At 41.6% G+C, this 24,690-nt stretch overlaps 1 protein-coding gene across 4 annotated transcripts in view; it reads left to right on the forward strand.

The window, feature by feature from the left end:
* The window catches only part of MXD4 (MAX dimerization protein 4), a 56,299-nt gene that overhangs the window by 12,605 nt on the left and 19,004 nt on the right, over positions 1 to 24,690 (forward strand). For 3 of the 4 annotated variants that reach the window (XM_048849091.2, XM_048849090.2, XM_048849093.2), the window contains exon 3: positions 7,542 to 7,571. The exons of the other annotated variant lie outside the window; for it this stretch is intronic. In XM_048849091.2, coding sequence (XP_048705048.1) covers positions 7,542 to 7,571 — 30 coding nt within the window. The remainder of the gene's footprint in view (positions 1 to 7,541; positions 7,572 to 24,690) is intronic. 4 annotated transcript variants of the gene reach the window in all.

Here is a 24,690-nt window from a genome sequence, read left to right on the forward strand (position 1 = left end):
ATACGACACTATTTGTGGAAAACAGCAGTTTATCTGTTAAGGGAGGGAAAGGCAAAGAAGGTTTAGATGAGCGTAGGCAGCCTTCTGAGTTGAAGGCTTTGTCTAATCAGTGGTTTGGGAAGGCAAGGTTAGTGGAACATGAGTATCCCCATATCTTACCTATTATCAGTGTGGAGAATTGTGATGGTGAAGGAAATGTTCCTGTGTCTGTTAGGGGTAATGACTTGCCCATAAAGGGAGCTACACCAATCTCCAAGCAGTTGTCTATGAATAGCCATGTATGCTGGGACAAAGGAAAGGATAACCCAAGCTGTTTGTCTGTTAAAGGGGAATGTTTCTCCAGCTCTTTTCTGTCTGTAAAGCAGACAGAAGAAGCCTGTCAGCCTACGATGGTTGAAAATTTATCAGTTGACCCAAAGTTGATTCTGGATACAACTAAGCCCAAGAAGGAAGTGTTCCTAAGTTTGTAGCTGCTAGGGATGATGACACTGCAACTAGGTTACCATCCAGTTGATGTCCTAAATAGCTCCCAGAGACCAAGCGATTCTTGTGCTTCTATTTTGCCTGTTGCTAGTGTGTTGCTGGGTAAAGATATGACAACCTTGTCTGATCAGGGTGATGTGATATACCCAGGGCACAAGGAAAGCATGAAGGTAATTTGACTGTTACCTACTGACAGTGTGGAAACATGGAACAAGGCAGAGAATACTTCTAATCTTGTGACTATGAAGTCCAGCAGGTTACCTGAAAGGGGGTTGTGTGAAAATCCTCCTGATGGGCCAGAGGTGATTCTGGATGTGAGTGAAATTCAGAAGAAGTTTGGTGATTTGTCTGTTGTGCCAAAGTTGGTTCTAGACATAAATAAAGCTCAGAAGAAATCTGTTGCAGTGCATGATATTGCAAAAGAAAAGGAATTTCGAAGTGAAGTCTTTGAAGTCTGTGAAAAGGAATTGTTTCCAGTGACTCTTAATGGGCCATTGTTGATAGTAAACAGTCTCTCTTCTGAGGAAAGTGTGATGATGCCTAATGGCCAAAGTCTTTCAAATGTGTATGAATCCAATGGGCTTGCTTCAGAAAGACCCAGTGTGGATAGCTTTGAAAAGATTTCAGATGTAATAAAAAATGTTAGGGAGTTTAAACAGCCCTATAAGCTTAATCAGCTTGTTGGGGAGATGTTGTTGGAACATGAATGTCTCCATGTTGATTCTGTAAATAAGCATTCTGTGACTCAGGTACTGAGAAAAGATCGGGTTACTGGTTTTTCAGCGCATAACAGCCTTATAACTGAACCTACAAGGATGCAGAGGAGAGCAAGTAAACTCTCATCTCTAGACAATTTGAATATGATTTCTAATCTCTCAGTGGACTTGACATCTGTTTCCATGTGGAAACAGAGGTTGGTAAGGGAAGGACAAAAGAACCTTGTGTCTAACATGCTAGTGAAAATGGATGGTATCTCTTTAAGACCGAGTCCAGCCTTGGAATCAGTAAATCTTGAGGATCTGAAAACTAGTAAACAGGCTAGTGTCTGTGTTGATGCAAATTACCTGACTGACTAGGGGGAGAAAGACTTGCCCATAGCCCTTAGCAAAGAGGATGTACCCAGCCAGCCAATGGATTCTGTTATTCAAGAGTTCAGATTTTGACCCTACTGGATAGGGAGGAAGGGAAGGATTAAACATTGCAAATAAAAGCCACAGGTTAACCATAAAACACCAGAACCCCAAGGAAGTGGTTAAACTAAAAGCCTATGTTAAGGAAGACCCTGAGGGTCAAGAAAAAGCTACAAAGGTTCAAAAGGGATATTGAACAACCTGACCTAAAGAATGATTTGCCTAAACAAAAGACTTGGCATAACAAAAACTGATTGTAAATGTACACTTGTAATAAATTTGATGTTAATGCTAATATTAACGTTTGTGACTGTGGCGCTGATGCCAAGAACTGTAAAAATGTAGAATGTGCAGGGTCTATTGGGAAAAACCTTGAACATGTTGGGAGAAATACATAAGAACTCATGTTGTAAAAGCCTTCATGGTTATACTGTTTCATTGACAACACACTTTATGTTAAAAGGCCTGTTGATATTGATATTTTAGTTAGTGCCTGTATCTAATCTTGAAACTGTACACAGCAGAAAAACCACCACAAGCTTGAACTGCTGTGCAAAAGGGGAAACTGAGGTACAACTCCTAACAGCCTTCATGGCTGAATGCCAGAGTAAGTGCTCTCTAAAGAACATTAATGGCTATGTTAAGTCAACATATAAACCAAACCTTGGAATCACTAAAGTGTTTCACAGAGTGTGGACTAAGTTTTTAACTTGGGCCAAAGCGTGCCTCAGTCATTTGCCTTACAAAGAATTCAGTGTAAACACAAATGATATCAATGTTGGAAGGTCTTAAAGGTGTATCCAGGAGCTCTATTTGCTCCCTTCCACACGTTGGGGGTATGACGCATGGCTAGAAAGGGTTAAACATCCTGCAAAATAAATAACTCTCAAAAGACATGTGGCGAGAGAATGTTTGTGTTTTTGTGAATTTACATCTGTATGAGTAGGGTCCACAATGTAATCAACAGTCCCTGTCTGTGCTGTATTCTGATAATTCAGAGATCAAAAGAACATCCTAGCATTTAAATGAATTGTAAACACGGGATATCTCAGTATTCATCTCTCTTTGAAATGTATTGTGAATGGTGGAGGAACAAACAAATTGCCTTATGCTAAGTACCGGTGATGGACCTTCAAAGTCATGCTAATTACCTTTTGAATGCCAACTTGTCAGAAGACAGGAAATTGTATAAAAGATCCTTGGGTCCTGATTCTGTTCTCTCAGATATGCTTAACTTTCATCAGGGGAAGTTTGAGTCGCAAGACTGAGGTCCCAGTTATGCTGGTACGTCCTGAGTATGATATTTGGATATTGGACTATAGTTTCTGAACTGTTTCTGAAAGAACTCTTTGCAACTACAAAGCTCACCATCTATGCTATGAATCTTAACCTCAATGAATTGAACTCATGTCTGTATGTATATTGATCTTTCAACCATACCCCCCCTTGTGTTTTTTAATAAATTTTAGTTTAGTTAATAAGAATTGGCTGTAGCATGTATTTGGGTAAGATCTGGAATATTCAATAACCTGGGAGGTAATGTGTCCGATCCTTTGGGACTGGTAGAACCTTTTCTTTTATATGATGAAATAAGATTTTCAGAAATCATCATATTTGACTTAGGCACCTGGATGGAGGCCTGAGGCTGGATCACTTTAAGGGAACTGTGTTGTTTGGACTTCTGAGTAACCAATGAGGTAACAAAGAAGCTGTTTTATGCTGGTTTGGTAAATCTAAGTATTGGAATATCCACCAGCTTTCTAGGGATTGTCTGCCCCATTCTTTGCAGTTCACCTTAATGGAGTGATCACAGCTGGTGCCCCACTAGGACCCTGGTTACAGGGGGGCCTAGGAATTTTACTACAAAGCTCACTTAGCTACATTCATATGTACATTGCAGTCTGGAGTCACATCATAGCTTAGTGCAGCAACGTTGTAACTTCACTTGTACCCAGGCAGACTTTCAAACGTGTAAGACTTATAACAATTTTTTCTTTAACTTAGCAAAGCATACTCTGCACATCAAGGATTCAGTCTATGCAAAAATTCTTGTTTAAGGATTCCGCTGCTTTTGCTGTTCTGCTACAGTATACGGGTTGTTACCTTTGTCTGCTCCAATAATCCAAGTGTGATGTACGCTGTACAGTCTGTCTTATAGCAGGCTGATTTCTGGAGCGACGTTGGAGCTGATTGGCTGTGTGTAACAGGTCAGATTCATCCTAGGTTCACCTCTAGTGACTTCCATAAAGTTACTGTGCAGTAGGGATGATTTAGCCCAACACCTGTTTCATCTGCTATGTAAAACGCTTTATGTGAGCAATTTTCTCGTAATTTAAGCGGGTATGCTCATGAGAGCTTTGGAAATCTTTTCCTGCTGAAAGATTATTTCCCTGTATGTGTGTCTTTACTATACAGTTAACACGGGCTCTTACTGGGGTTTAGCCCAACCCCCCTACCATCTACACAGAAAAACTTTTTATCCAAGTTTGGAGGATGCTTTAAACACAGGCCAGTTTTGTGTAGAGTTTGCTTTAAGCTGTTCTAAGGCCAAAAATCACAGGCCAATGTCCTTCTCCTCTGCCAGTGCCACCTCCTCACCCTGCAGAGGGGCACCAACAACCTGCAGCTTCACCCTCCATCATGGCCTGGTGCGGAGGTGAGGCCCTGGATGGAAAGAGGGGGTTGGAGAGTGAGCCTGCCCCACACTCACCTCATAGTGGCAGCTCCTGTCTTCTCCGAGCCCGTCTCCCTGCTCTGAGCATTGCAACCTGGCACAAGGAGTTCCAATGCCACTCAGGTTGGCCCAGCCACCCCTCCTTCGTGATGGGGGGGGGGGCGGGGACGAAGGGAAAGGGCGGCTGGGCCAAACTTGACTGAGCAGCTCTGTGACCTCGTGTGCTGGGTCACAACACCAGGAGCAGAGCTGGGCCCAGCCCCAGGGACAGAAACCACTACTATGGGATAAGCGTAGGGAGGGCTCGCTTTCCAATACCCTTCTCCTCCTCTGGGCCTCCTCTCCACACTGGGCCTGTGACCCACCTAGAACCTTTTCACAACCCTCCATTCGGGAAACACTGGGTTAGAATCCAGGCTCAGCTTTAACTTGTGTTGGAACCTGCCCACTTTGCCGCTAGGATGCCGGCAAAATCACTGGAGAACTAATAGTGCCTCAGTGCCCTTTCCACAGTTCTCCCTGAACAACCAACAGATTTTCCTGCAGTTGACTGGGAAAGAATCCGAGAGCATTTCAGCACAAAGAAGCATGGAATATGCCCACAGACACACAGGGGCAAGTTCAGAAATGATGCACACACAGTTATATGGAGAGGTTTTTCAGTAGGGATGCCACACTGGTTTGTTTGTTGCAAGGTTGCTTTTTTTTTCTGGGAGCTAAATTCTGTCTTTGTTTTGGGGGTCTGTGTATGTAACACAACTACATAATCTTAAGTGATAAACTGATAAAAAGGCAGATCACATTTTTGGTCTACCACTGTTGCTCTGATTATGTTTAAATAGTTTTCACGTGATTAATTTGAGCAGGAAATAATGTGTATATGTATTCCCATTGTTTCACTTTATGATATGGTGCACTTAGTTTAAGATTTAAAATATAAAGACACTTTTTTTTTCCCAAAAAGATACCAACTCGTATATGATCTGTTCAACTCTCACTAAAATCAATGGGGAGGTTTCCACAGAAGCCTGGATTGGGCTCAGAGGCCCTGATCCTTCAAAAATTTACACATTCCGACCCTTATGTGAGTAGTCCCATTTAAGTCAGTGCATAAATGTTTGCAGGATTCGGGCCATAGTGGGTAGACTTGGACGTGGAAAAAAACATTTCAGGGTCTGATCATGAGTGATTACTAGGACACTACCAAATTCACGGGCCATTTTGGTCATTTCACGGTCATAGGATTTTAAAAATAGTAAACTTCATGATTTCAGCAATTTAAATATGAAATGTCACGGTGTTGTAATTGTAGGGCTCCTGACCCAAAAAGGAGCTGTGTGTGTGTGTGTGTGTGTGTGTGGGGCGGCAGGCGGTCGCAAGGCTATTGTAGGGGCGGTTGAGGTACTGCTACCCTTACTTCTGCGCTGCTGGGCGGTGGCGCTGCCTTCAGAGCTGGGCGGCTGGAGAGCAGCGGCTGCTGGCCGGGAGCCCAGCTCTGAAGGCAGAGCTGCCGCCAGTAGCAGCACAGAAGTAGGGACGGCCTGGTATGGTACTGCCACCCTCACTTCTGCGCTGCTGCCTGCGGAACTGGGCCCTCAGTCAGCAACCACCACTCTCCGGCCACTCAGCTCCGAAGGCAGCAGCAGTGCAGAAGTCAGGGTGGCATGATGCGGTGTTATCACCCTGACTTCTGCGCTGCTGCTGGTGGGGCGCCGCTGCTTTCCGACCACCCAACTCTGAAGGCAGTGCAGAAGTCCAGGGTGGCAATACTGCGACCTCCCACCCCTGCAACTCCCTTGTGGGTAAGGACCCCCAATTTGAAAAATGCTGGTTTCCCTGTGAAATCTTTATAGTAGGGTAAAAGCACACAAGACCGGATTTCATGGGGGAAGACCAGATTTCACGGTCTGTGACGTGTTTTTCATGGTCATGAATTTGGTGATTACACGATCCTAGCTTTGCTTTCCCTGTGCAGCCAGATGGGTACATTGGTTGCAGTGTTCACATCAATAAGAAATTTCAAGTATGCTGCAAGATCTATGTGGGCGGTTTGCTTAAGAGCCAGCCACATGCTTCTGTAGGAACGATCGATGACCCTGTGCTGCACCTGGTAACTGCACATGTCTTAGAATGGACTGTGCTCTTTACACCTAAGGCATGAACAAAGCAACCTCTGTCAGCACACAGTGCACGGAAGCTGGTTCGGTTTCTAGCATACTGTTGGAAAACTGATTCAACAAAATCTGCTTGCATGGATCTTGATGCTGCAGTGTGTTGCACCCTAAAAGCTGCTGCTGCCACCTTCATATTCATGATCTTCACACACTGGAATAATAAACATCTATTTCCATTCTCAGAGAACTAGAACTACTAGTCCAGGAAATGACTGGTTTTGTAACAGTGACAATAATTTCATCTGAGAAATGTTTTTAATTTCAGTTGTATAAATAAATGTAATTAGTGTTTCTGTCTGAATCTGGTGGGTTTTTGTTTGTTTGTTTTTTAAACGGAGTTTTCGATAGTAGATTCAATTTTTCTAGAATGGGAAATGGTCCTAATTTCTTGGAAGTTTTATTTTTTATTTTTTTAAAGTTCTAGGTTTCTCATCCATACACAGGTTTAGCAAAAGAAAAGAGACATCTTTTCTGCATTAAGACTGATATTCACAATTACTCCAGCTGTTAAATGGTGGTTTGTTTTTTTTTTTTAAATGCTTCCCTCAGGGTCTCCCAGAAACTAAGTTTTGAGTCTGTTCTTTTGGGATTTCGTCCCTCTTATTCTTACAGTTCTTATCTTTTACCAGTTAAATCTTGCAACTGTTTTGTTTGTTTGATCTTTTTTCCCTTTTCTCCATGGCTGAAAATGTTGTGTGGTTTGTTTCTCGTACCACTTGGGTCAGATTAAGAGGCAGAAGTGTGCTTAGTGCCTGAAGACCATTTAAGAAACTTTTCTGTACAAATTGTAGTCTGTGCAAAAAGATTTACCCATGCAAATGGAGTAGCTAGATATTCTAGGGAAACAACTAAAAAAATGTTGACACCTTGAAGTCTTTCGAAAGCTATGTTAAAAGCAACCAATTAAAAACATATATTGCATTAAAATCCATGTGAAGTCTAGGCTTTAGTTTAGTTTATAATCTGTTTTAAATTGCAGGCTTTTAACATCTCTTTTGAAAGCCATATAGGTGACATTTTTAGCTATTCTAAAATCCAGTACTCATCATTCTAAAATATTTTTTTTTCTATTTTTACTAGGTCATCACACAACGAACTAGAAAAACATAGGTAAGTCATGAAAAGAAAGTGAAATTATCTAGAAAAAGCATCGTAGATGTTAGGACGACCATGTATAGACAGGGATATGGTGTTAGAATGGTGTCCTGAATGAACCATCTAAACTTATAGTTGATTAATACTGTACTTATAGAAGTATAACTTTAATATTAATGATGTTATTAAAGAAATTGATTCCCCTAGTTGTTTGCTAGCAAACCTTTAGAGTTATTAATACAATAGAAATTGAGTTATCATGATTAAGCTGCATGAATTTGGGGCTAGGGGAGAAGTATGAAATGCAGAATTACTTTACTGTTTAACAACACTTAAAGTAAACTTATGTGTCACAGAGGAAGGATTTAGTCTTGCAACTCCCACTCTATATAAACTGGTGCAAACAAATTTCCCATTAACTCAGCTTCCTTGCAGAGACAGCAGGGTCCATCCAGAGGATTATGTTCAGGGCTGGAAACCAGGGCTAGAAGTGTCTGCAACACTTTGAAAAACTATTACACCTTTACCCCGATATAATGTGGTCCTCGGGAGACAAAAAATCTCACCGCGTTATAGGTGAGACTGCGTTATATCGAACTTGCTTTGGCCCCCCCATTCCTTGTTCCCTGACTGCCCCCTCCAGAGACCCCCCGTCCCTAATCACCACCAGGACCCCACCCCCTACCCAACCCCCCGCTACCTGTTCCTTGGCTGCTCGGACCCCTATCCACACCCTCCGCCCCCTGACAGGCACTCACTGGCAGCGGCGGGAAGCGGAGCAACGTGCTCCACTATGCCACCTCCCAGCCGCAGCGCTCCGCTTCCCCCCGCTGGTGAGTGCGGGGAGGTTGGGGAAAGGATGCCCCCCGTACTCAGCTGTAGCTGGAAGCGGAGCGACGCAGCTGGGAGCTGGCGGAGTGGAGTGGTCTGGGGCCGGGCTGCTCTGCTTCCACTGCTGCCGGTGAGTGCGGAGAGGATCCCTTCCCCCAAGCCCCCTCCCCCGAGCAGCGCGGCTGGGACTGGGCAAGGGGAGCGGGCTGCTCCCGGCCCCCCGCTAATCCCCCGGGCCACTCTGGGACTGCGAAGCCCCCCAAAGTGCCCCCCACACAGCTCCTGCCTCCCAGACCCTGCGGGGGGAGCCCCTGACCGCCCCTGAGACCCTCTGCCCCTTATCCAACCCCCGGCCCACACCCTTAACATGCTGCTCAGAGCAGCATGTTGGAGCTTTACTGCGTTGTATGCAAACCCGCGTTCTATCTGATCGCGTTATATCGGGGTAGAGGTGTATTTATTAATTAAAGAAGTTCACGAAACCCTTTAGGCCCAGAATTTTAAATAGACTCTTCATAACTATAGTAACAACTACACAAGTGCACAATTTTGGGGTTTGGACTCTATAGAAAAAAGAGGCCATGGATCCTAAGGCAGTTACTGGAGCTGAGGACAATGTATGCAAACAAACTATGGCAGTATAGAATAGGTGACAAGTATGGCTCATGAAATTATGCACACAGATTTGATGCATTCTTCAGACTACGTGAAGGGTGATTGATAGTTACTCTTACTGTGTTGCATCCAAAGGGAAGGGTGATATTTGTAATGTTGACATTTTCTTCCTGTCCTATCCCAAAATAGGACAAAGTACCTTAATCACAATTTCTTTATTAAAGTTCCTGTCCCCGTGCTTTCACCTTGTTGTTTTTTTCCTCCTTCTTGTCTTTTGATCTTCCATTCAATCTCTTAGTACCCTTCCTTGCTCTATCACTACTAATCTGTCCATCTTTACTGAGTATCCGTTTTCCCCCATTCCTCTTTTATTATCTCAGCATGTAGTTTCCTATTTCTCCCTCTGTTCTAGTCCTGAGCACATTTAAGCAGCACGGGCTGGGGGAGGCATTAGCACTGCATGCAGGTGCAGGAAAGGAGTGATTTTTTTTTTATATGTATATAATCACATTTCAGTTTCTCACTTTGAGTTCTGCAATGTGTCTTTTCACATGCATGTCAATAGTACTTGGCACTGTGGCATTTTCTCTCTGCAGTTTACCTATTTTCACATTGGAACTTGAAGATATAGCTTCTAATTGCATTCAGTTAAGAATATTTAATTGTAGTTACATACTGCAGGTTCTAAAGTTAAACTGTAGTTAAAGCCAAATTTTCAGATAGCCTTAATCCAGCCTGCAAACATGAATGTGTAAAATTAAGAACATAAGAATGGCCATACTGGGTCAGAATCAATAGTCCATCTAGCCCAGTAACTTGTCTTCTCACAGTGACCAATGCCAGATGCTTCTGGCAGTTGGAGATTTAGGGACACCCAGAACATGGGGTTGCACGCCTGACCATTTTGGCTATCTGCCATGAATTTATCTAATTTTTTTTTAACCCAGTTATACTTTTGGCCTTCACATCATCTCCATGGTAACAGGTTCTGTGGGTTGACTCTGTGTTGTGTGAAGAAGTACCTACTTGCGTTTGTTTTAAACCTACTGCCTGTTAATTTTGTCAGGTGACCCCTAGTTCTTGTGTTATGTGAAGGGATAAAATAATGTTTCCCTATTCACTTTCTTTACACCATTCATGATTTTATCCCCCAGTCATCTCTTTTTCTACAATGAACAGTTCCAATCTTGTTAATCTCTTTTTATGTGAAAGCTATTCCTTCCTCCTAATAATTTGTTGCCCTTCTCTAAACATTTTCCAATTCTAATATATATATATTTTTAGATGTGGCAAAAGGCGTGGGCATCCCATGGATTTATATACTGGCCTTATGATATTTTCTGTCTTATTATCTATCCCTTTCCTAATGGTTCTTAACATTGTTAGCTTTTTTGACTGCCCCTGCATGTTGAGTGGATGTTTCCAAGGAACTAACCACGAAGACTCCAAGATCTCTTTCTTGAGTGGTAAATCTAATGATTAATGACCCAATAATTTTGTATGTATAGTTGGGATTTTATTTCCAGTGTACATTACTTTGCATTTATTAACAATGAATTTCATCTGCCGTTTTGTCACCAGTCACATAGTTTAGTGAGATCCCTTTGTAACTCTTCACAGTCAGTTTTGGAGTTAACTGTCTTGAGTAATTTGGTATCATGTGCAAACTTTGCCATCTCTAGGTACCTAAACTCACTCAGTGCTTACATTTTAGGGGAAATAAACGTTTACTCAATGCCTATGTTCCTGCTTCTGGACATGAGCACCGCTGCCTCGCTCTAGGTGACTGGGTGCCTATCTGCCGCCTAAGCCCCAGAGCAATTCATGAATGGGGATAGACGTGCTCAGAGGCTGCCTACTGGATTGGGTCCCATTCAGAATCTGGCCGGAGGAGGAAGTGGCGGTGCTCACCTTAAAACTTGTAGTCCAGTGATTAGAACATTCGCTGGGATGTGGGCGGCATCTCTTTTTGGCCCAGTGATTGTTTTTATCCACAGTCACTGGGCTGGAGAGAGCTAAAGAGGGAATGACTCTGTAGCCCAGTGGTTATGGCACCCACCTGGGAGGTGGGAGACCCAGGATCCCCTGCCCCAATCACGCTTTCATTGTTTATCCACAGTGGAACAGCTTCAACAGGAGAGACCTAGCGAAGCCCACATCAGAATATCCCATAACCCAGTGGTTAGAGCCCTGCTTCTGAGAGGTGTGGGAGACCCCTGTTCAAATTCCTTCTCACCCACCAGCAAAGAGGGGAACTGAGTCTCTAAAAGTTATAAGGTGGGCACCCCCCTCCTCCTCTGCCATTTCATCCTTCAAGAAATGTCTTCGGCACGTAAGCCTGTAGGCGGCAGGTTCCTGTTTGTAGAACACTAACAAGAGATAGGCGCCTCCCTGCAGCCCTGACTTAAGTGCTAGTCTCTGAGAGAGGGGCAGGGCTTTGCAACACCCTGACTGTAAGAATTTCCCATTGGCTAGCTTAGGTGGCTCCTGACCTTGTGTGCTGACTTCTGTTGATTGCATTCTAAGGTGCCCGTCTCTCTCCATTCATTGTATAGGGAGCCTGGGCGCCTGACTTGGCTTTGTGGATCACAGTGTTGTTCCTGTGTTTTTTCCACTTGCCTAAAAGTTCCGTGTTACAATGTCTAAGTCCCTTTGTGAATCCAGGCCCTAGAAATCTGGAGTAGAGCCTAGTCTTGTACATCATCAACAGAACTGTTTATTAAATTGCAGTCAGTTACAGCTTTGGAAACCTACAAAGAGCAACGGGTTTACCCAGGTGTCATGCGGGGCATCATTTGAAGATCATGAGCGTTCACAAGTATAACAAAAGGTCTAATTTGGCCTGCGAATCCTTAATAGTGATAATGGCATGAGAAATCTAGAACCCAGGTTGAGTTTTCAGGGCTGACCATTAGAAATGCTTCTTTTTTTTAAATTGTATATTGAGCACAGAATCCATGATGGACAATAAACATGGAATTCCATAGTGCCTTTTCTTACAGTCTGCTTTCAGTGTGTATCCAAAGGGATCAACTTAAGTTTCAACCTTCAGTTTATTGTAGATTGAACTGGGGCCTCAATTGCAGGAGTAATAATCCTTTTCTGAACAGTGAAGCTTTACCTTCAAATTTTTTTTTTGGTGTAGAAAGACTGGAAGGATGGCCTTCTTCCCAAATTAAGCTCTCTACTTACTAAGCATTGTACAGTGTATATGTCCCTGTTGCAGCTTGTGAAATATTACCCTTTTTCATTCTCGTTGGCTGGGACTTGTGCATAAAAATCTGTGTCTTAAATTTATTGCACAAAATTCTTTCGGGGTCAATTAATTTTTAATCTGCTTTTTCCCCCCCTGAAGCAGATATGGTGGTTTAGCTTGTTGCAGACTGGTTATCCAAATCTGCTCTCAGTTTTAGGGAATTTAATGGGAGTTAGGTATGCCATCTGAGAGCAGAATTGGGCCTGCTGTGTTGTGAAATATGCAGTTCGGGTTCCAGAAATAGTGCTAAATGTGAACATTTAACCTAGCAGATAATAAACAATGCTAGTGAAAAGCATAATGCTATCTCTTCATAGCAGTCTAAATTGGATCAGTTCTTTCAATGCTTTTGATCCAGGTAAAGCATCATTTTTTGGCAAGTTGTATTTTTTTTTGGTTATTTTGTTTGCATTTTGTTTTGTTTTTTAATAGATTAAACTGAACTTTGTAGGTATATATATTTTATACCTGGAGACCAAGCCCTATTAGACAGCAATAGAAGGCTTCCAGGGAGTTCGTTGGTTTTTTTTTTTTAGTGTTAAATAGTTACTTTTCCCCTACGCTTACATACATATCACTGTAGCCCACAGCCTGCCGCTCTGGAGACCAAACAATGACAATTATATCATACACAGGAGTGCAACCCAGAAATATACCCTACAATCAATGGCCACAATTATTAAAAAGGGATGTGCAAGAGGGGACTGGCCCTTGGGATGCATATATATATGTCCTAGTTTGTCCGCTCTGGCCCTTGGACCTCTTAAAGCTGGGAGCTGAGTTGCAGATCACATGCTTGCTTTCCTAGATGGGATATAATTGCTCACTGTAAATTCCATTGGGAGGGTGGGGGTAAACACCAGGGAGGGAGAAGAGCTATTTAAATTAAAGGATGATGGTTGCACAAAAACAAATGGGTATAAAAGGCCCAGGAATAAATTTTAAGTTGGAAACTAGAAGGTTTCTAACTATCAGAGGGGTGGAATAACCCCCCTCCCCATAGGAATGATGGGGGCAAATAATATTAACTAGTTTTAAAATGGAGCTTGATAAGTTTATGAGCCAGATTATATGATGGGGGTGCCTGGGGATTTCAGGGGACTCAATGATCCAGGCGGTTCCTTTCAGTCCTTTGTCCCTATGTAGTCATGTGCTGCATAGGAAATCACATATTAAGCTTCCTGTCTCTTCGGCAGAGAAGGGAGATCCTAAGGTCAGGGAAACAACTGGGAGGGGGCTCTCTGAACCTGCTCGGCAAAAAGCCTAAGAGGGAGGCATGCAGGAAGCAGGAACTGGCTAGGGGGAAGCCTTGGCTGTGAGTTCCTGGAAGGACTTTAAGAACTGTGAATAGTGATTGGGAAGAGCTACTACAGGGGAAGGGTGTGTCCTTTCCCATCCTAGATGGGGGGAAACTAGGCTACCCTAAGGGGAAGGGTATGTTCTTTCCCCTCCTGGCTGGCCAAAGCCTCTGGGGGATTAGTGCCCAGTGTGTTTCAGTTGCTTTTGTTTTGTGACCATTTTGTGGGTGGTCCAAGTTATGCTCTGTGACATACCCAGGGTACAGTCCAGACTAATGAGTAGCTGTGTCACCTCTGCCCTCTAACCTGGGGTGCCCTTTATGGTGCTTTGCTGCTGTCGCCTGCCGTCTGGACAGCTCACAAACAGCCTCCAGCATGAAAGTCGCTCCCAGCGATGTCTGTATGTGTGCTGCAGCCAACCAGCCACACCTTGGCTCTTACTAGCCTTGGTTATATTGCATGGTGACTCCATGAACCCAGCATACTCCAGAAATGTATGTCCTTTACTGCCCAGGCCTCTGCTGGACAATACAAGTTTATACAATATCGGTCATTTTATGAAAGAACAAGGAGCAATGGTCTCAAGTTGCAGTGTGGGAGGTCTAGGTTGGATATTAGGAAACACTATTTCCCTAGGAGGGTGGTGAAGGACTGGAATGGGTTACTTAGGGAGGTGGTGGAATCTTATCCTTAGAGGGTTTTTAAGCCCTGGCTGGGATGATTTAGTTAGTGTTGGTCCAGCCTTGAGCAGGGGGTTGGACTCGATGACCTCCTGAGATCTCTTCCAACCCTAATCTTCTATGATTCTATGAATAGAAATGTGATACACATAGCTAGTTACCCCAAATGGAGTTTCCCAAACACTTCAATTCAAACCCACCAGATTAGATATAACAATAAAACAAGTTTATTAACTACAAAGACAGAGATTTTGAGTGCAAGAAATGAGGCACAAAGGCCAGAAATGGTTACAGTAAAAATAAAGATAAACTGCAACTGTTAAATTCAAAGCAAAGTTTTTCTCACCACACATTCTCAGCAGTCTGACTAAACTTCTTAGGTCAGGATCCCTTCAATAGTTACTTCCTTTGTTCCTTCTGATGCAGTAAATCAATAGGCAGAGAGAGAGAGAGAGAGAGGAGGGTGTCCTTTGGGGTGTCTGCCACTTCTTTTTGTAGTCGTGCCCCCACTCTGAAAAGCATTTCCCCCTGGGAGCAACGTGACAGGCAGTTTGTATGGAAGGGAACTCCATGCTGTATCTTTGCTAAGATTACTCCTGGGGGAATTCTGCGCCACTGCACACATGCAGAATTCATGTCCCCTGTGGATTTCTTTGCTTCCCTGCAGAAAAATGACTTCTGACGGGGAAGTGAAGGGAAGCTGCAAAAGTGGTCACCCACCCCTCCCCAGCAGTGTAGTCATGTCATTTTGGGTACCCAGAGCAGCTGGTGGAGAGGTAAATCACTGGGGTAAGGGGGGGCTGGGGATGCCCTGATTAGTGGCTCCTACCCTGCGGTGGGCTCAGCTGCTAGTCTCAGCTGGGCTGAGGGTGGGGGATGTTGTGACTTCCTATTTCCCTGCAAGAAAGGGCTGGGTCCAGGGTCAGGGCCAACCCCAGAAACCTCCCCTAGCTGCAGGGAGCTTCACCCCCCCCCCATTTCCTGCCCACATTGCTCCTCAGCCACAGGGGAAGGGATCACTGTATTAATTAATTGCGATTGGTTAATCTCACTGTTAATAGAATACCAATTGAAATTTATTAAATATTTTGGATGTTTTTCTACATTTTCAAATGTATTGATTTCTGTTACAACACAGAATACAAAGTGTACACTGCTCACTTTTTATATTATTTTATTACAAATATTTGCAATCTAAAAATAAAAAATAGTATTTTTCAATTCACCTCATACAAGTACTGTAGTGCAATCTCGTTATTGTGAAAGTGTAATTTACAAAGGTAGATTTTTTTTTTTAAATAACTGCATTCAAAAACAAAACAATGTAAAACTTTAGAGCCTACAAGTCCACTCAGTTCTACTTCTTGTTCAGCCAATTGCTAAGATAAACAAGTTTGTTTTCATATACAGGAGATACTGCTGCCTGCTTCTTATTTACATCACCTGAAATTGAGAACAGGCTTTCACATGGCACTTTTGTAGCAGTGTTGCAAGGTATTTACATGCCAGATATGCTAAACATTTGTTTGCCCCTTCATGTTTCCATGCTGATGATGCTCGTTAAAAAAACCCAACCCATTAATCTATGTCTCCTGTTCTGTTTACCCATATTCTGCCATATATTTCATGTTATAGCAGTCTTGGATGATGACCTAGCACATGTTTGTTTTAAGAACACTTTTTCACAGCAGATTTCACAAAATGCGAAGAAGGAACCAATGTGAGATTTCTAAAAACAGCTACATCACTCAACCCAAGGTTTAAGAATCTGAAGTGCCATCTAAAATCTGAGAGGGACGAGGTGTGGAGCATGCTTTCAGAAGTCTTGAAAGAGAAAAACTCAGATGTGGAAACTATAGAACCCGAACCACCAAAAAAAAAATCAACCTTCTACTGGTGGCATCTGACTCAGATGATGAAAATGAACATGCGTTGGTCTGTTCTGCTTTGGATTGTTATCGAGCAGAACCCATCATCGGCATGTACCCATGTTGTCTGGAATGGTGGTTGAAGCATGAAGGCACATATGAATCTTTAGCACATCTGGCACGTAAATATCTTGCGACACCAGCTACAACAGAGCCATGCAAATGACTGTTCTCACTTTAAGGTGACATTGTAAACAAGAAGCTGGCAGCATTATCTCCTACAAATGTAAACAAACTTGTTTGTCTGAGCTATTGGCTGAGTGGACTTTGTTTTATTTTTGAATGCAGTTATTTTTTGTACATAATTGTACATTTGTAAGTTCAACTTACATGATAAAGAGATTGCCCTGGCAGTACTTGTAAAAAACAAAAATAGTATTTTTCAGTTCACTAATACAATGCAAATATTTGTAATCAAAAATATATATATAAAGTGAGCGCTGTACACTTTGTATTCTGTATTGTAATTGAAATCAATGTTTGAAAATGTAGAAAACATCCAAAAATATTTAAATAAATGGTATTCTATTGTTTAACACAATTAATCGTGATTAATTTTTTTAATTGTGCAATTAATCAAGATGAAAGTTTTTAATCGCTTAACAACCCTACTTTTTATACATATTATTATTCCTAAATGTAAAGGTAACATAGTCTATCATAGCAGAACTCAAAAAGCTGATCTAATACTACTGGAAGTGCTTTGGTGTTGGTCTCTTACACCAAGCAGCATAGATAGAGTAAGTCAAGCATGGTTTTAATCCATTTCTATTGGGAAATCTAAACTCAATATGTTTTATTTGTTGGCTAGAAGCAGGCAGTGGGTTAGCTTTTTTTTTTTTTTTTGTATTTAGCAGTGAAACCAATATTCAATCTTAGGTGCTAATGTGTGACACTTAAAACAGACTTTCAGGTGCTTGGCTGTAGGTTTAGCTGCCTAACTTTCAGTGCTCAAGTTTAAAATTTGGACTCGTAACTAGTTCTGTCCTGCTATCACCAGATGTTTCTCAGGATATTTATGAAGCAAGACAATTTTTTTTGGGGGGGGGAGGGGAGAAAAAATTGTAAAAGCTCTTCCCTACCTTACCACTCCAGAACGATGGCTCCAATCTTCTACCTGACCACATCCTGTCTAGCACAAAGAAATACCAGTTTCATGCTGTTAAATGTAAAGGGCAATAGAACGGAACTGCCTTTATATCAGGGCCCTACACACTTCTGTGGCAAGGTAAATCTAAATTCTGTCGCAAAGCCCTTTTTAATTTGCCGTGCTCCAGGTTGGGAGACAGGGAATTCTGCAGTAGTTTGGGGGAAGTATTAAACAAATGAAAGTTTACAGTTTTTTATTTCATTACATTTGAAAATGAATAATAGAATCAGTAGAGTCCTTTGTGCTTATATATATATATATATATATATATATATATTGCTATTATGTTCACTTTATTTTACTCTTGCCCCCCTAAATTTTCAGTTTTCTTTGTGCTGGGGACTGCTATATTAACACCTAATTATGTTGCAGAAGCTAAAGGTTTTGATAGATGGGGTTTAAGCAGAGTAGGAGAGGCTTGGGACATAGATATGTTCACATCACTGAGGAGGGTTTTTAGCTTCTCTGTTCTTGCTCAGGGCATTACTCAATCATTGCTTTGCAGAGAGATCTACCAAATGGTGTTCATTCCAGGGGAGCAACACAACTGCCCTGTTCTGACATCAGCATTATAAATATTAACGACTTCCACAGCTCTAAACACAGGCAGAAAGCTAGAGCTGCTTTAGCATTCGCTCTGCTTGTATACACTCAGGTTCCCGCCATTTAGGGTGACCCTATAGAAAGTGAAAAATCGGGACAGAAGGTTGGGGGAGCGGGTAATAGGCGCCTATATAAGAAAAAGTCCCGAATATCGGGACTGTCCCTATAAACTCAGGACATCTGCTCACCCTACTGTCATTACATATGCACCCCCTATGTGCTCAGACCCTGTGACGGCTAAAACTTCAGGGGCTGAGAAGGGATTATCACGAGCAGGATGGCTCCAGCAGAGAGAGAAGCTCGTCTGGGCATATACAGAAATGTCGTTGAATAAAACTTCTGTTTTTTGATATTTAAAAACTTTTCCCCCAAATATGATTTGTTTCTAGTAACTAAAATGTTAGTTATATAAACTGAGTCAGAGGCCTAATCTTCATGTGTGGGTACCTAGAAGCAGTCATCTGATTAAAAGTTACCTGATTTTCAGAGATGCTGGGCACATACACCTCCCACAAAAGCCAGTGAGAGTTAAAGGCACTTGTTACCTCACAGAATCAGATGTTTAGTTAGGTGCCTCACTATAGAATTAAATTTGGTTACCTAGCTTTGAAAACAAGGTTCTGAGCTACAGTAGCAGCATAGGTGTATCCTGCCCTCGCTCCCTGGAGGAATTCCTGTTTGTCTGTGACATTTGCCTGGTATATGGATAGCTCTTAGAAGTCAATAGCTGGCACCTAAATATTTAACTTGCAATAATAAGGATATTCTACCTTGCCATGGTAACAGTAAAAACACACATGCATCTATCTTATCTACTTATCTATTCTCTAGTTAACTGTGGGTGGGAGAAGGGATTTAATGTGGATATATATTGCTTTCACCCACTGATCACTGTTTCTTCTGGGTGATTAGCAAAGCAGGGTGTGTACCTCCCACCAACTTTGTGTTTTGTCATAAAGCAAAGAGGATATTGTTTTCAGCATTTATGGATACTGTCCCTAATTAATCTCCATATCTAACTTGGCCTGTCTTGCCATCAACTCAGTACCACCTGCTAAGGGAAACTGAGTGTTTCAAAAATGCCTTTTCTTTTTAGTAAAAAAACCCCAAGAAATCCTCTATCATTCTTAGACTAAAGACTTGCTGAGAGCCCAGTACTGTGCATTGTTGATTTAGTCTGTGTTGCAGCTCAGATTTGCTAGCATTACACTTTTTTTTCTAGATCCCTTCCTCTTGGCCACAGTCCAGAGACACAATGTCCTTGTTTAGCATTTTGATGTGGGGAAACACTGATAATTAAAACAGGTTTCAAGCCATGAGCTGATTTGTAAGCAGCAACGTGCTCCAGGATGTGTGTTGTCAGTCGATAAATACCCAGTTGGTGTGTGCTGAGCGACAGTGTGTCTTGTGCCTGATTATGCACAGTGTGTGTGCGTACATGTTGATTGAACCCACACCCTAGGGGGAGTATTGTTTAAATTAATAAAGTAAATATATAGAAGACTGGCGATGCCATTCTCCCTTACGCTGGTATAAAACCAGTTTAACCACACACTGACTTTAGTGGAGTTTCTCCTTATTTACAGTTGTATAATTTAGGGCAGAATCAGGCCCTGGAGTATTAAGACATATGTCCAGGATGGGTGTATATATAAAGTAATGGAATTAAACCTATAATGTACCAGCATCTGAATAAATAGGTCGTGCAATGGAAATCTCATTGCCCTCAAGGGTTTGTTGGACTGGGCCTTCAGTTTCCTTAGGCACCAGACTGACTTATGAAGATTTGGGATTTTCTATTTTGCAGAGTTAACAAATAAATAAAACCAAAATTAAAACAGATGGATTTGTGGAGCTGTGTTACATGGGGAAAAGAGTTCCAGCATGTTAGTGTGCAAAATGAGTGAGTGAAAGGCTATGATATGGCGGTAAGCCTTTTAAAAAAAAAACAACTTCGAAGACATGAACCCATTAAAAGTCTTATTTTTGTAAATGCTGTTTCCAGCCCTCTGTACGCTTATGCATGTATATTTGTGTGTGTATTTTCAAGAGTTTGCATAGTTCTCCAAGAGTCGTTGCTGTTCATCTACCTAAATTATATAGGTGCCATGGGATGTAGGCATGCCATTGGATTTTTTAGTATACTGAAGAGGAAATAATCTAAGCAAATCCTGTATGAATGAACCTTTTTCATTCAGATGTATTTTTTCATTGTACAAGATGTCATTGGAGTTATTGCTCAATTTCTTATACTTAAGAGGTATATACGAGGATTGGCCTCTTTCCTACTTCTGTTCACCATTTCAGTAGAGCCACTCATAGCCATATCAAACAGTATGGGGGCGGAGGAGGAGTAAAAGGGATAAAAACAGGGAATATCTTTAAATAGAATTTCCTTTTATGCAGGTGATAAATTTAATATACCATCTCAAACCTTCAAAATTAATGTCAGTTATTCACAACAACAAAAGAATGGTGCTTTGTTTCCAGCTGTACGATAAATGGACATGCAACAAAAGATCTAGGCCCACTTCACACTCTTCTGCAAAAAAAAAGTCACAAAGGGTGAAAACTTACTGGTTTGTACAACCAGCAACAGAACCAGCATTGTCAGACCTTGCAGATTCTCAACCAGGTATGTGCAGTTAAATATGTGAAAACAGATTTATACATATACATTTATATAAGTTGATTCTTAGCTGCTGCCCAGATGGGCAAAACCACAAATGGAATGAGCGTTGCCCTATAGTTCAAATTGGAGCCTAACATTCTGCGTATAATCAAGATGGTACCATGTACTAGTGTTAGTAGGATAAAGGTGCAGCGCTGAGATGGTGGGACAAAGATACCTTCAAGCCATTTTTATGCCTTCCATACTCTAGGTTGCTGTGAAAGTCATTGCAGTGCTCAGAGCCTGCTTTAATTTACCACAGACTTAGCAACTGCCTCTAAGTTATGGCAGTACTCGACATTCCTGCTTGTGTCTGACATGCCTCTATACCCCTAGTTTACACCTACTACCCCCCCTTTGAAACCCATACAGGGTGTCATCAAACAACTACAACCCATATAATCAGTGGGGACCCCATCCTGAAAGAAGTCTTTCCTGCATTCCCTCTTTTGGCTTCAAACAATCCCCCAGCCTCTCCAAGTTCATCATCAGAAGCAAGCTCCCTGCAGACCAGGACATACCAACTCAAAGCAGCACCAGACCCTGCCAAAACAGATGCAAAACCTGAAGACGTATTTCTACTGCTACAATGATCAACACTGCCCACAACACACCTTTCGAGATTCATGGGTCCTACACATGCTCATCACAACATGTGGTGTATACCTCATCCAATGCATTAAATCCCCCAACACCAATTATGTGGATGAACCCAATCACTATTCTCTCAACAGGAAAATGATAAAAGATAAAAACACCAGATGACCTGTGGTGTGAACACTTTTCACAAAGCAGTCACTCTATATCTGACCTCTCAGTCCTCATCCTTAAAGGAAACCTGCACAACACTTTCAAAATACGAGTGTGTGAGCTTAAATTCATAACTCTGCTTGACAGTAAAAATTATGGTCTTAATAAAAACACTGGCTTTATGGCTTATTACAGCAATCTGTAAATGCACTAACCCCCTTTTTTTTGTCCTATGACTACAGGGGTTTTAATGAGCCACTTCACCTTGAATGGTCCCTTAGTACATATTCTAACTACTTATACTAAACCATCTGTTCATTCTTGTATTTAGCTGTGATACTCTGAATACCTTTCCCAGGCCTGAAGAAGAGCTCTGTGTAGCTTGAAAGCTTGTCTCTCTCACGAACAGAAGTTGGTCCAATAAAAGATATTACTTCACCCAGCGTATCTCTCTAATATGCCTCTATTCTGGCATATACAGTCAGGTGTTGTCCCTGTGCTAGGGAATTCTCTGGGGCTGCTCTGCCTCTTTTATCATATTGCTCCAATTCTTTTTCTCCTAGTTTGCTGATGTGTCAGCACTTCACTGTTATTTAGGAAACATGGTGGTGTGACTATCCCTTTTTGTCTCTAAAGGGCAGCCATCAGTGGTACTCATCTGTGAACTGATTGTGAGAAAAACGCTGTAGAGACTTTCTGCCAGGCACTCTCTTTCTAATGAGTCAAGTACATCCCTGACACAATGCAGTCTGTGTTCACCTGTCCCCAACTTGCTCCAAGCCCATCTTTCTGGATGCTGCTGCCAACTTGCAGAGCTGGGCAAGAATTTATACATTTGTGGTATTACAGATATTTCCCCGTATTTATGTTTGCTAAAAGATGTAGGAATAGTTTCTGGTGTGTCACAAATATTCTTCTATAGCATGGACAAGCTTCAGACTTCAAAGGAAAAAGGCCCAAGTCAAAGTTTTGAACCTGGGCTCAGGATAGGTAGTATTTAATGTAGTCCCATTTTTTAAGAGCTGAAGTATGCACTGAATACTATGGAATATAAATTTGTGTACAGTGATCTAAACCAGATGTCACCATTCTTAAAAATGATAAATACACAGGAGACTGAATGTAATAGGTAGTCAGTCTTTTCTTTGTCTTCTGCAGGAGGTTTTTGTAGTACAGGTCTAGGTTCCCAAGTCATCAATCTTCTTGTTTTACTTCATAGCCGGTAGGCAAACTTTGACAATAACATAGTTTAATTAGGTGGTTGGAGAATGAGGTTCCATTACAACCAACCAATCAACTGGATGGTATATATGGTGGCTCTTGTTTATTCAGGGTCATGTTTTAGGGCTTGAAAAAAATACCAGTTGCCTACTTTTTAGAAAACTAAACCTATTAAAGCTAATAAAAATGACAGGGTTTCACCAATGTGGTCCCTGGTAAGAATTCAGAGAATGGATAAGGTTCTACACTGTCCCTTCCTATGGTTTCCATTTTTGAGTCATCCTCCTACATGGTTAGCTACAGTGACCCATCTCTACTTTTGCTCAAAGCTTTCTTTCCACTGTATCCACCCCTTGCTGCAGAATTGTGCTCCAAGCAAAAAGCTTTTGTTTTTAAGAAAAACAAATTTCTAGTTGTCTGGTTGTGAAGAAAAGCTTGAAAATGTGAACCAAGCATGAACTGATGTAGGGTTGTGTTCCTCAGTCTGTAGACAGCCTGAAACATTAGCTCAAGAGACGTGAACAGCACCACTCATTTCAGTGGGGTGTATACACTGAAGCTAAAAGATCATTTTAATGTCAACATTGTTAAGTTTTTCATTGTTGATCGTTTTACAAGATTTATCCAGCCAATGTGCTTATGCCTCAAACCCAAGCCACCTCCTATACCTTTCCAAATAAAAAGCCCCAACTCATCCTTATCAAGCTGCAAAAAACGTTCACCTTCTTTCCAGATACCTTCAGCCATGCAGCTGCATGGACAATATAGAAATCTGCTGTAGAACACTGAAAATGTAGGGAGAGAATGAAATTAATGCTACTATTAAAGTAAATAACACAGGGGCTACTGCACGGATTGTATGACTGACTTTCAGAGTTATTTCACTACAGTCCACCTCTTTAAATTAAATTAAGCAGCTACAGTTTTTCCTGTGTGCTGTGCCAGAGTAACACACACTCCACAGACCTTGCTGCAGAATTTAGGTCCAGGGGCCCACATGAGGTCTTGTGTGTGTATTTAAGGCCTGATCCAAAGTCCTTTGAAATCAATGGAAAGACCCCTTCTGATTTCCAGGGACTTCGACTTATACTCCATGCACACGGAACAACTTGCAGAATTGAGGCCTTAGTGAGCAAAAAAACGGTACATCTACCATAAAATGTGCTACATATATATATCTTTTTGTTGTTGTTGTTGCTTGCACAATAGAAGCACGGAGATCTGCTATAGACAGAGAACACTACTGAATGTTCAGTTTTTAGCTCTAAGGCACTAGACTGTCAGCAACTATTTCACATATCTCATAGCTATCACAATGTTAAAGTGCAGCACACTGGGTGCCTTGCCATGGTACAGTGCCTTAGGACTAAGAGTTTCTCTTCCCTCTTCATTAAAGCGAAATTGCTATATAGCTGAAGCATATTGTGAAATTTGAATTCGACTTGGGATTCACTGTAAAATATTTGTTGGAAATATTTATAGGGAAGGCAAAAAAAATAAAAATAATCAGGACTCTTTCTGACTGGGGCCTGGACTCTTTGTGGCTGAATAAATATGGAAAAAGTAGAATGTCATGCTTTGAAAAGCAAAGTTCATACTGTCTTACATTGCAATTAATCTTTTTTTAAATTGTGTCTAGGCCACAACTGAGTTGGTTTCTCTAGAAACATTTCTTATTAGCATTGATTGATGCTTTCCTTTTACTTACAGAATACTTTAAACAAAGATAATTTTATATTTTCATAGGTACAAAATAACTTTAATTTAATAAAAATTAGCCTGTAAAAATATTATTAGAACCATAAATAGAATATATTTGATACCTCTCCTTTAAGAAAAAGTGTTATAGAATTTAATAGGGATTAAGGCCCTCATTCATCAATGCCCTTGAGCACAAGCCTATCGTTGGGCAGATAGTAAAACACACACAGAGAGAAAGAGTAAGGCAATTTACAGCAAAACCCTTAGCACAATACATACAGTGTGACCAGGTGTAAAATATTAGTTGCTATACAGAACGATAACTGTATTGATTAAAAAGATGTTAACTGCAGGAGCAGGCACAGTGGTTCAATGAAGAAAAGGCCTGATCCTGCAACATGTAAAACTCCTACTGACTTAACTCTTTAGG

This window comes from Caretta caretta, chromosome 4, assembly GCF_965140235.1.
Source record: "Caretta caretta isolate rCarCar2 chromosome 4, rCarCar1.hap1, whole genome shotgun sequence".
Taxonomy (NCBI): Eukaryota; Metazoa; Chordata; order Testudines; family Cheloniidae; genus Caretta; species Caretta caretta.